At 40.7% G+C, this 12,580-nt stretch overlaps 1 protein-coding gene across 1 annotated transcript in view; it reads right to left on the bottom strand.

Annotated features, from left to right (window-relative positions):
* The window catches only part of COL24A1 (collagen type XXIV alpha 1 chain), a 417,206-nt gene that overhangs the window by 241,652 nt on the left and 162,974 nt on the right, over positions 1-12,580 (bottom strand). The window contains exon 7 of the mRNA XM_082265511.1: positions 9,783-9,836. Coding sequence (XP_082121637.1) covers positions 9,783-9,836 — 54 coding nt within the window. The remainder of the gene's footprint in view (positions 1-9,782; positions 9,837-12,580) is intronic.

Raw genomic sequence — 12,580 nt, 5'->3', positions numbered from 1 at the left:
TCAGTTCAAACACTTGGAACAAGATAAGAGGAAATGGACAGTTGAAGATTTTTTTTTAATTTTTTTTTTTTTTATCAAAAAGGGCTTTAAGGGTACCACTAAAATAACATGTTTTTGCTATTCACACTCTGTATATGATTTCCTGTTTGGCATAAATATTATGTAAACAAGTGTGGACACTAGTAGAAATGGAAGCCCCAACCAGGAACCATCTAAATAAAACTGATGTGACATTAGAAGACAGCTGGATATGATGCATTCTGCATATTGATGTATAAGAAAGAAAGGCCTATATTGGCTTTATGAGGAGGGGGTAGGGGGGCATGTAAGCATGTTTCCCTAAAAGTGCTAGTGCTCTGATTGGCTCAGAGTGCTGCTCCACTTTCTCCCAGTCTGTGGAGTGCTACTGTACAGGGTATAACAGCAGACTGACATGAAAGCGGAACTAAACCTACTGATTTAACTGTTACACCAAAACAATTACCTTCAATGCACACAAACACAATATAATACCTAATGTTTTGGTAAAATATAAAAGATGGCGAGGCACCGGTTGGCGGTGGGAGAGGGGGGTCATCCTCAGCGGATAATTAGCCACTTGGATGACTTTTACCTAAAAGCTGATCGCCTCCTGTAAAAAACAATACCGGGATGATGGCTGTAGCTGCAGGCATCATCCCAGTACACCACTTGAAAGCAGCAATGTACAGAATTATCTACACGGTAAATATAAACAAATACTAACAACATTCATACAATCTACAATTACACTTTCAATACACTGGTAACAGTCTTACACCTCCCACTGGTCAATGTAAGGGAGAATTATTCCCTCTACTGACCACCAAAGTAAGGGGGCATTCCTCCTACTGACCATCGTACGTTGGCATGCTTCCTCCTACTGACCAACGTACGTTGGCATGCTTCCTCCTACTGACCATCGTACGTTGGCATGCTTCCTCCTACTGACCATCGTACGTTGGCATGCTTCCTCCTACTGACCACAAATGAAAGAGAGTATTCTTCCTCCTACTGACCAATGTAAGGGAGCATGCTTTGTCCTACTGACCCACAATGTATGGGAGAATTCTTCCTCCTATTGACCACCAACGTAAGGGATGATTCTGTCTCATACTGACCACCAATGTAAAGGGGAATTCTTCCTCCTACTGACCACCAGTGTAAGGAGGCATTCCTCCTCCTTCTGACTACCAATGAAAAGAGGCATTTTTCCTCCTACTCACCACCAATGTAAAGGGGAATTCCTGTTCCCACTGACAACCAATGTAATCTTCATAAACTTGGCTATCAATGCAACTGAAAATTTTTCGTTCTACTATCCAGTAGTTTATTAGGACATTAAAAACAATATATAATATTAATAATAATATAATGTAAACAATCATATATGCTGTAACTCAGTGTCTCGTCTCTGCCACATGACTGTGGTAAATATTTATTTTTATTTTACTTATTTCAACAATGTTTTTGTTCATTCATGGGGGGGGGGTAAAAGGGTTAGACCATTTAAACAGGAGTGGCCTCTGGTGGGCTGAATTCTCAACACAATATTCAGAGCTTCCACACTATGTTGTTTTGCTGGACTTCTAAAGCAATCAAGGAAGACAGGTTACTCATTGGTCTCTCTGCAACGGTCTTATATACTACCTTGCTTGTCAAAGCTAGAGCTCTATAATCAGCAGGGAATATTAGATTTGCTGATTGGAGAGCATAGCTCTGACTCCGCCAGAAGCCATGTTAGACCTCTGCAAAATGACCACTGCTTCCACACAGTGATCAACGCCCCTTCTCTAAAAAATTCTAGCAGGGGCAAGCACTTCTACCCAATTGTGGCTGCTTTCTAAAGAAGACAAATTGTGAAGCCAAGTCCCACATATGCATTTTTCCTATTGCATGAAGGTTATCAGTGGAAAGATATAAAAACTCAGGTGTTATTGCGCATCAAACATTCAATGTAATGAACTCTATATTTTCTACCAATGTACATCATAGCTCAATACCATGCAACAATTTCCTTGATTTTTACTTAGCTGATTTAAACTGATGGTTTGACCATTTTAAAGAAAATCTGCAGTGAGTAATATTGCAGTACCTGCATACAGTATGTAATTATCAAATACGTCTAACCCTATACATCTATATAATTATATAACACGCAGATACAGTATATATATATATAGATCTATATATATATATACACACTGGTATATATATATATATATATATATATATATATATATATATATATATATATATATATATATATATAGGTTTCAGCTTTGAAGTGGTTTACTGGTGTTATGGCTGAAGCCATTAGTCATAACCACAGAATTTTTTTTTGTAGTGGGTGATTCTCTTTCTCACAAAAGGGAGGAGGTCATCATAGACCCCAGATGGGACCTGTCATCTTTTATTTCTATTACAAGGAAAGTTTACATTCCTTGTAATAGGAATAAAAGTGATAAAAAAAGAAACTAAAGGGACAGTGTAAAAATAGAAAAAATAAATAAATAAGAGGAAAAAATGTAACCGCTTGCCGACCATATACTTATTATATATGGCGGCAAAGCGGCTCCTCTGCACAGGATCATGTACCTCAACGTGATCCTGCACTCCTGGTCTGGGGCACGCACACGCGATGCCGGTGGCCCGCTCCCACTGTGACTGGACACAGTGAGAGCCAATCAGTGGGTCTCACTGTGTCGCAATGTCAGCCAGGACTTACTGATCGTTCCCGAGAGAGACAGAATGCCTATGTAAGACAGATCACCTGTCCGGGATCTCGTGCGGCAGGTGCTCATTCTTGTTCAGCAGATACTCATTCCCTTTGAGCAGATTTATTTATTTATTTATTTCAGGTACTTATATAGAGCTGTCAATTTACGCAGCGCTTTACATATACATTGCACATTCACATCAGTCCCTGCCCTCAAGGAGCTTACAATCTAAGGTCCCTAACTCACATTCATACATACATAGTAGGGTCAATTTTTTTATACAGGATCCAATTAACCTACCAGCATGTCTTTGGAGTGTGGAAGGAAACTGGAGTACCCGGAGGAAACCCACACAGGGAGAACATGCAAACTCCAGGCAGGTAGTGTCGTGGTTGGGATTTGAACCAGCGACCCTCTTGCTGCTAGGTGAAAGTGCTAACCACTACACCACTGTGCCGCCCAATGCAGATGCCCAATGCAGATGCTCATTCCCGCTCAGCAAATACTCATTCCTGTTCAGCAAATGCTAATTCTAATGTGCAGAGTCACCAGCATAGACCAAGATGAGCAAGAACTGGAATGTGCACACGCATTACCGCATACATGTGTGCACGTGCGTTTACACGTAGGCATGCGCATGCATCCACAGATTCTGAGGTCCAGCAGCCTCTTTAAACTGAGAGTCTGCATGGCTTCAGTGCTGGACTGTCTTCAGCTCTGGTTCCTGTGTTCCTGATTCTAATCCATGTCTGTTAACCTTGTTCCTGACCTGGCTATGTCTGACACTTCTCCTGTATCACCCCTGCCTGCTATATCTGCTTCTGCCTTATGCTACCAACCGGGCTTGGATTTATGACTATGTCTCTGCTTCCTGACTTGGTATTCCACCGCCAGCATGTTACCGACTTCTGCCTGTTCTCGAGCTTGAACCTGATCCTGATTCTGCACCTGTCTGCCTGGCTCCCACTGAAAAAGGCTTGTAACTGAACTCCACCATGGGGTGTCAGGAGAGAACACACTGAGGGGGGAGGTGTTGGGAGGGCACACACTGGGGGGGCTGGGAGGACATACCATGGGGTGTCAGGAGGGAACACACTGGGGGGAGGTGTTGGGAGGTTATTCCATGGGGTATCAGGAGGACATACACTGGGGGGGGGGGTTTGGGAGGGCATACCATGGGGTGTCAAGAGGGAACACACTGGGGGGGTTGGGAGGACATAGCATGGGGTGTCAGGAGGGCACACACTGGGGGTGGGAGGGCATACCATGGGGTGTTAGGAGGGCACACATTGGGGGGAGGTGTAGGGAGAGCATTCCATGGGGTATCAGGGGGGCACACACCAGGGGGTATTCACAATGCTTTATTGAGCTAAATGAAAAGGACATGCATTTCCATTTGTCAGCTAACAGCACCTCTATGCTAAGCTGCAGTAACTCAGCAGACTTAGCATTGAGGTGCTTGTAAACTAATCCACCATGTACAGCTAGCTGAGCCTACCTCCAGGAACATTCACTCGGCTCCCTCTGCTCAGCTGCTCACACTTCCCTCTTCCAGGAGGGCGCGATCTACGTGGTCAGGTACATCTCCATCCCGCCCACTCACGCAGCAAGCAGCCTGCAGGAGATAGGCTGGAAACCTGCTGGGGGAGGTACAGAGGGCGGAGTGTCAAGTGTCTATGTGTAATGGCTGTGAGTTGTCCCGACCGCAGCTCTGATTTCCCGGGGTGCGCTCGGCCTCCCAATCAGTAATATTTTCTCGGGGGAGCAATTGCCCCTTTGTCCCCCCCGCCGAACCCCGGAGACTGACTCACCGAACCCCTGGGGTTCGATCGAACCCGGGTTAAGAACCACTGCTTTAGATAGATGCTATCTTACCCCTTATAAATGATCTAAGCTCTTTCCTGACACATCACCAAGATGTTGAAGACATTGTGGTGAAGTGGGCAATCTAATCCATACACTATGGGGATGCAAAAATCTTAGAAGCTTCTGGAGGGGAATTTTCACCTTCATCTCCAACACACAGGTTTTTTTATAACCCCTTATCCAGAACTAGCTCTTTTACTATTAAACATAGATAAGATACCTAAACAATTCCATACTTTAATCTCCCAAATTCTTACTGCAGCCCAAATGACTATTTCTTCATACTGGAGAACAGAAATAACTCCTAATGTGTCAGAAGCTTTTAATAGAGTGCATGCTTCTGCCCAACATGAGAGATTTTTTTCCTATAGAACAAATATAGTAAAGAGCATTAGAGATACATGGAATTACTGGATCCAAACATTTCCCAAGTGGGATTCCTAGATTCATTATCCTCAAAATAATGATAAACAGATATCCAAGTCTTCAGGAGTGAGGCCAACCCGGGCTAAACTCCTACAACTCACAGTTGCTATAAAGTGCTATCCTTTATTTGTTACGTTTTCTTTAATTAATCCCTTTCCCCTATCCCGTTATACACAATTACCGTATTTTCCAGCGTATAAGACGACTGGGCGTATAAGACGACCCCCCTATTACATGATCTACCGGTAATACTTATACTTAGGTAACCTTGGAGATATTATACTCGGCGTATAAGACGACCTCCCATTTTTGGGGGATTTTTTGGAGGTTCAAAAGTAGTCTTATACGCCAGAAAATACAGTATTTTTATTTCTTGCCTAATTAGCGTTTCTGAGTGAATATCAACGACATTATGTTAGACTGTTCTTGCTAGGGGTACCCTGCCCATAGTGAACTACAACATAGCAATGGTATGTCCCACTTCGGAACAATAATACCAATCTGGAAAGAAGAAGGTGGGGGGTTGGTGCGGTCTCTGGAGCCCAAGACACAGTTTGAGCCCACTGAGGGTGCCAGGGCTTGTGGGGGCTGTGCCCTCCTCGAACCAAAGCTATTAAAAGTGTATATATGTTATTTACATGTTACAAAGTACTGACGTAACAGTCTAAACCAGTTGCATATACTATATGTTTGCTCCTCAGACAATACTGTAATCAATGTCTTTCTTCCACTATTTATGTTTATTGTACCTTTCATATTGTGGATTTAATAAAAAACATTTGAAAAGAAAAGTACATACATTCCCTTTAAAAAATGAACTTTCGCATGTCTGAGCATTTAGCTTGTGCTAAAGAATTTAGTACAAGGCTTGCTAGGTTTGCTAGTAAGAAGGAGGACTAGCAGCGAGATAACGAAAATGACTGCCTAACACTCTCCAGTTTATGAGAAATTACTGTTTAAAAACAGATTCTCAGCATATACAGCATGTCATAAACACATGGATAATAATAGCGTTTAAAGAATGATCATAAAAGGGAGTGCTATTTATAGTCAGGCCAGATTTGGATACACCAAGCCAAACAAACAACAAAAAAAAGAATCTCGACTTATATGTAATTGCCCTCAAATGTTAACAGAAACACATTCAAAAGCAATATCATGGTCAATTAACATTCCTGAACCCTGCCTTTACATGCTCTCTCCGTGTTACCTTAGCGTACTGGAAAGTGATTTGTCATGTCACCTTTTATCTTGACACTCCTACCAACAGAACAAATTATTGTATCCCACAGAAGACACACACGCAGTGCGGGTTATGCACAAATATCACGTGTCTGTGCATCTATCCAAGGCAACTGATCACATCTCATCTGATTCACCAGTTAGGGATCAGATAGTCAAGTGGACCTTAAAATGATTTCTGTTAACATTTAATGGGCATAATGTCTAAAAATTTGAGGAAGGAAGAATAGCTACTCTGTTCAAAATTAGTCAGTCATGTTCTGATTGGCACTGAAACATACACAGACAGAAACTGATTGGTAGCCAGAAGAAGACAGACAGGAGAACTTCACTTTGCATTTAGCACAAAATGCCCATATGTTGAAAAGCGATGATTAGAAAGAGCTAACCTGTATGGCAATACTGTCTCATTGGGTACCAAAGCCTGCTCCATAGAAGCCATAGTAATGGCTAAAAAGACTAGAACTGCTGGATGGAGTTTGGAATAAATTGGCTCTATGACATTAGGCTATATTTGCACTATACACCAATGGTTCCAATGTGTATCTGGCCAACAGGGTGTAAAGCAGTAATTTGATTGGCTCTGCCCACTGTCCTGAAATAAAGAATAATCCTCTTATTTTTGGGATGTGATAAAATGAGACACGTGAAAACCTTTTGTTTTCACAAGGCTTTACAGTGATATATAATTATTAGAGTCAGGGTCCAGGGATTTTTTTGTTTGCTTTACTCCCTTCTCACCAATAATCTGTATGGGTATATTGACTAAGCAGGTTGACATTAGCTTCTAATTAGGTCCCCAGATTTTCTCTTCAACTTCCCATCCTTTGGCAGCCTTTACAGCTAATCCTCACCCTTTATTCCTAGTTGGTGCTTGTTTCATGCCACCAAGTCCTTAGCCCCTACTTATCTCTATTTTTACATCACTAAAGTAGGCAATTGACTCATGATTCTAAAATTGTAAAGTATATGGGAGTTTAAAGGTTAGCAGCATTCATATTGCCTTCTGTACAGCCTAAGTGCTCATATTTCTCTGGCCCCACTCCACAGAGGTCTTTGCTGTAAGGCGTTTTTTGTGCCACAGAATTCCGTCTTCTTAACTGTCCTAGTCAGGTCCAGCCACTTCTGTGCACCTGTGCTGTGGACTTTATTCAATTCTTTTAAAAAGTTCATACACCAGCTGTCCAGGAGGTGTTCAGACACACCACAGCGTCTATGTGCAAAAGGTACAGGAAACAATTATGATAATTTTGAAGAGGAGGCTGTGTGGGACCAAGAAGGAAACAAAGCAAAGATTTTGGCAAATCTGGGGAAGGGCATCAAGGCCCACCATGGGTAATATGGCATAGACTACACCACGGAAGGAAAGAGAGAACTACAGGAAGGGTTGGGGGTGTTTAATATTATGCTTCTTTTTTTTTTTTCAACTTAACGTGATTGTAAAGTCTTGTTTTTTTTTCTATTAAAATACCAAACATGCCTTGAAAAAGTATTTATACCCCTAAAACTTTTCCCCATTTTGTCATGTTACAACCAAAAACCTAAATGTATTTTATTGGGATTTTATGTGTTAGACCAACACAAAGTGGCACATAATTGTGAAGTGGAAGGAAAATGATAAATGGTTTTCAATTTTTTTTTACAAATAAATATCTGAAAAGTGTGGTGTGCATTTGTATTCTGCCCCCCGATTCAATACTTTGTAGAACCACCTTTCACTGCAATTACAGCTGCAAGTCTTTTTGGGGATGTCTCTACCAGCTTCGTACATCTAAAGAGTGACTTTTTGCCCATTCTCTCTCAAGCTGTGTCAGATTGGATGGACAGCGCCTGTGAACAGCAACTTTCAAGTCTTGTCACAGATTCTAAATTGGATTTAGGTCTGGACTTTGATTAGGCCATTCTAACACATGAATATGCGTAGATCTAAACCATTCCTATGTAGCTCTGGCTTTATATTTAGGGTCGTTGTCCTGCTGGAAGGTGAACCTCCGCCCCAATCTTAAGTCTTTTGCAGACTCTAACAGGTTTTCATCTAAGATTGCCCTGTATTTGGCTCCATCCATCTTCCCATCAACTCTGACCAGCTTCCCTGTCCCTGCTGAAGAAAAGCATCCCCACAACATGCTGCTGCCACCTCCATGTTTCACAGTGGGAATGGTGCATTCAGGGTGATGTGCAGTGTTCGGTTTCCGCCACACATAATGTTTTGCTTTTAGGCCAAAAAGTTCAATTTTGGTCTCATTTGACCCGAGCACTTTCTTCCACATGTTTGCTGTGTCCCCCACATGGCTTCTAGCAAACTGGACTTCTTATGGCTTTCTTTCTTCAATGGCTTTTTTCTTGCCACTCTTCCATAAATGCCAGATTTGTGGAGTGCACGACTAATAGTTGTCCTGTGGACAGATTCTCCCACCTTAGCTGAGGACCTCTGCAGCTGCTCAAGAGTTACCATGGGCCTCTTGGTTGCTTCTCTGATTAATGCTCTCCTTGTCCGGCCTGTCAGTTTAGGTGGACGGCCATGTCTTGGTAGGTTTTCAGTTGTACTATACCATTTGCTCTGTGAGATGTTCAAAGCTTGGGGTATTTTTTTATAACCTAACCCTGATTTAAACTTCTCCACAACTTTATCTGTCTCTTATCTGTCTAGCTGACCTGTCTGGTGTGTTCTTTGGCTTTCATGATACTGTTTGCTCAATAAGGTTCTCTAACAAACCTCTGAGGGCTTCACCGAACAACTGAATTTATACTTAGATTATGCATATAATCCAATAAGATAAAAAACCTTCTGACTTTACAACTCCTTTAAAGCGGACCTTTACCCTTTTCCTTCCCCCAGCCATCTAATGTTTTTTTTTTTTTTTTATGAGTATAGGGTACCTCTTTTTGACAGGTACCCGCTCCTGTTTTTTCAATTCCCACAAAGGCAAGAATAAAATGTGCTTGGCCCGCTGTCACACATTCCATGAGGAAAGAGGATCAGTCTCAACCAACAGTAAGAGAAAAGCAGAGGGATGGGGGGGGGGGGTGTCAGTCTCTGCATTCCTCTTGCCATTGCTTGTCTGTGAAAAGTGCTCAGAGTCAAGGTAAGCTGCCTTTTCCTTTCTAGTTGTTGTTGGACCTATAGCAACAAAAAAGGGGGAGGGGAAGGTTGGAGTTAATAACTAGAGTTAGAAAGCACCTAGCAACATTTAGCAAAAGTACTAAATGTACTTTGTCCCATTGGAGGCAGAACAGTAAAAAATAACAATTAATCTTCTTTAACCATTCAAAGGTAAAATTAGGTAATGTTCTACTGGCTAATTGGATCGTAAGCTGTAGAATGTTTTTCTTTTTTTTTTGTATTGTGCACGTTGCTCCATTTATAGCTGGATTAGGTGATTATGGCTTTAGATGGAGGACCTGTATGGGATTTCTGAAGTTGATACATTTTATGCAATGTTTTCCTTATAATATACTGTAAAACTATTAAGATTAATTAACATTTATCATTCAAAAAATGTACACTACCTGCCGACCAGGTGGTCCACGATCTCCTATCAATCCCATCGGCCCCTGATCTCCCTACAACACAGAAAATGCATTGGTAAACTTGAGTAATGCGCACATACTGAACAGTGATAGTAATGACAAAATCATTGCCTAGCAATAGCAACAGAACAAAATGAATACCCTTGACTTATAAGAGGTGGCAGGCACATACTCTGTCTGCTGTGGAATGCTGTTTGAAAACGCAAGATGACCTGCTGCACTCTATGATCGATTATGTGCCACGACTACCTTGGATCCCTAATTGACAGCATTATACCAATACTTGACTGTTAAAAACATGGGAGAGTCACTCCTTTGGAAAATGGTACGATTTGGGACTGTACGTTAGTGACAATGTCCCTGGGTGGGGATTTGGTATTCTTCAGCCCTTCATTGCTCTTTTGTGACCCCTTTTGGAAAAGGTGTTTCACACCAATTTAGTCCCAGCAGATCTTGCACATTTTTGATTTTAAGAGATTGGTTTCCAATTATATTGATATCATTCACATGTGTCCTGAAGAAGATCATTTGAAACACATCCACATCTAGATTGTTGGATAAAAAAAAATGTGTGAACCCAATAATAGACCTCTGTTATATGTGAATTTAAATCTTGAGTATAAAAATTAGATGCTTTTACTGTATATATTAGTTTATGTGGTGTAATTAACTATATGCCCGTTAAAAAGTCCATGGCTACAATTGTGTTGGTGTGATATGTACAAATTATAGGATGTGGGCATAAAGAACACAGAACCTCTATTCAAAACACTTTAAGCTTTCACCCATGCATCACATGAAATGGACATAAACCCACATAGTGATCATTGTAGTTGAAAGAATCTGAGCACATTGTAATGGAAAGGCAGGACTTTGGGTTGGGGAGTGAAAGTCCAATACCGGGGCAGACAAATCTCTCTAACTACCCAGTAGCCAGTTCAGGTGAATTTTTATCTCACTGCTTAAAAATAAAAAATATACACATGATGGCTGTGACACGCAAGAACAGATTTTGGCTATTGGCTCACCTAATCAGGGACCTCTGTCTCAGTGGGGCTCGTCAGAGCCCCTGAATTTAGAAGTAGCTAACATCTCATGACCTAATGCAGAAAACTCTGTGGCACAGGAGAGAGAAAAATAAAATAATCAATAATCAAATTAATTTAGTTTAAGCCTGAGGACTATAAGTGCTCTCAAAAATATATATTAAAACCTTATCAACTTTGAAATTCCTATTTAATATTAAAAATATTAAAATTAGAGTATTGCCATATATTTACCACTAGAGAAAACCCCACTATATCTTTGTTATTTGTTCCCATTCACAAAGCTTGACTTAAAAAAGTAAAAAATTACATGATTTGTGTAATTGTGACTTTTCTTGAATGAAGCAGTGTGACCGAAAAAAAATATATATCTCTCTCTATATATATATATATATATATATATATATATATATATATATATTGCCTTTTAGATGTTTCTGTGAAGAAGGACTCATGGCAAGGAATGGAGGGGGTGGAGCTATCAATCATCCACCCGTCCTCCATTCATAGATCGCTTTCTATTCATAGAAGCTGTAGTATGGCTTCTATGAATGGAGTAGTTGGGCAGAAAAAGCAGACATAGTAATTCTCTCTAGACGAGAGCTTGTAAAAGCCTGTTAGTTGTATTACTCCTCGCCGCAACAGAAGATTACGGTGGCAGGGGGGGAGGGCAGGGAGGGAAAGATTTTCACTAACAAGGGATGCATCCTAATGACTGTCATTTATATCCCTTGTGTTAAACTTTCAGTTTGTGATTTTGACTCCACTTATCCATTATAGTGTACTTCTGTGGGGAAAAAATTTGCAAATAAAACCAAAAAATTCTAGCGTATACAATTGCGACACAAGTCATATTGTAATTAAGTGTCATTAAAATTGACCTTTCCTTTACAATCTGCAGCTCTGTAATAGTATTTTGGTAAAATGCAATATGGCTACCTGGAGGCGTTCTATACACAGATGGTATACAAAACACCACCCAGAAATGCCATTTCCTGCATGTGTGAATGGCTCACTGATTTTTCCAGAAGTCTGCACTAAGATATAAAGTCAGATTTTGGGCATCCCCTGCAACAAAAGTTTTTGGTGTGATACTCCCAAAGGGAAGGAATGAAGACCTGCCACTTTCCCTATTAGAGCCCTGCAGGTGCAACAGCGGATTGATAATTATAAAATCACTCCCATTCACATTCACTTTGCACATAGACACAGACAAAAACAGCTATTTCTTGAGAGGGAAATATTTATTTTTTAACAAATATAAAGCAGGTATCGCCACAATGTGGCTGCAAAAGTGGAAAAAACTAGAAGTGTTACTAAACCCAGGACCCTGCTTCACTATATTAGGTCTCCCACAGTACACAAGACATGGAAATGCAATTATTTTAGTAAAAACCTGCTAAATACCTTTTCTCATCAGCAGTATATAGCATATACAGTATCTCACGAAAGTGAGTACACCCCTCACATTTTTGTAAATATTTTATTATATCTTTTCATGTGACAACACGGAAGAAATTACACTTTGCTACAATGTAAAGTAGTGAGTGTACAGCTTGTATAACAGTGTAAATTTGCTGTCCCCTAAAAATAACTCAACACACAGCCATTAATGTCTAAACCACTGATAACAAAAGTGAGTACACCCCTCAGTTAAAATGTCCAAAATGGGCCCAAAGTGTCCATATTTTGTGTGGCCACCATTATTTTCCAGCACTGCCTTAACCCTCT

This window comes from Pelophylax lessonae (genome assembly GCF_965119305.1).
Source record: "Pelophylax lessonae genome assembly, chromosome: 8".
In the NCBI taxonomy this organism is placed as follows: Eukaryota; Metazoa; Chordata; class Amphibia; order Anura; family Ranidae; genus Pelophylax; species Pelophylax lessonae.
Note: the sequence above shows the minus strand (reverse complement) of the source record. Positions and strands in the feature narration are given on the sequence as shown.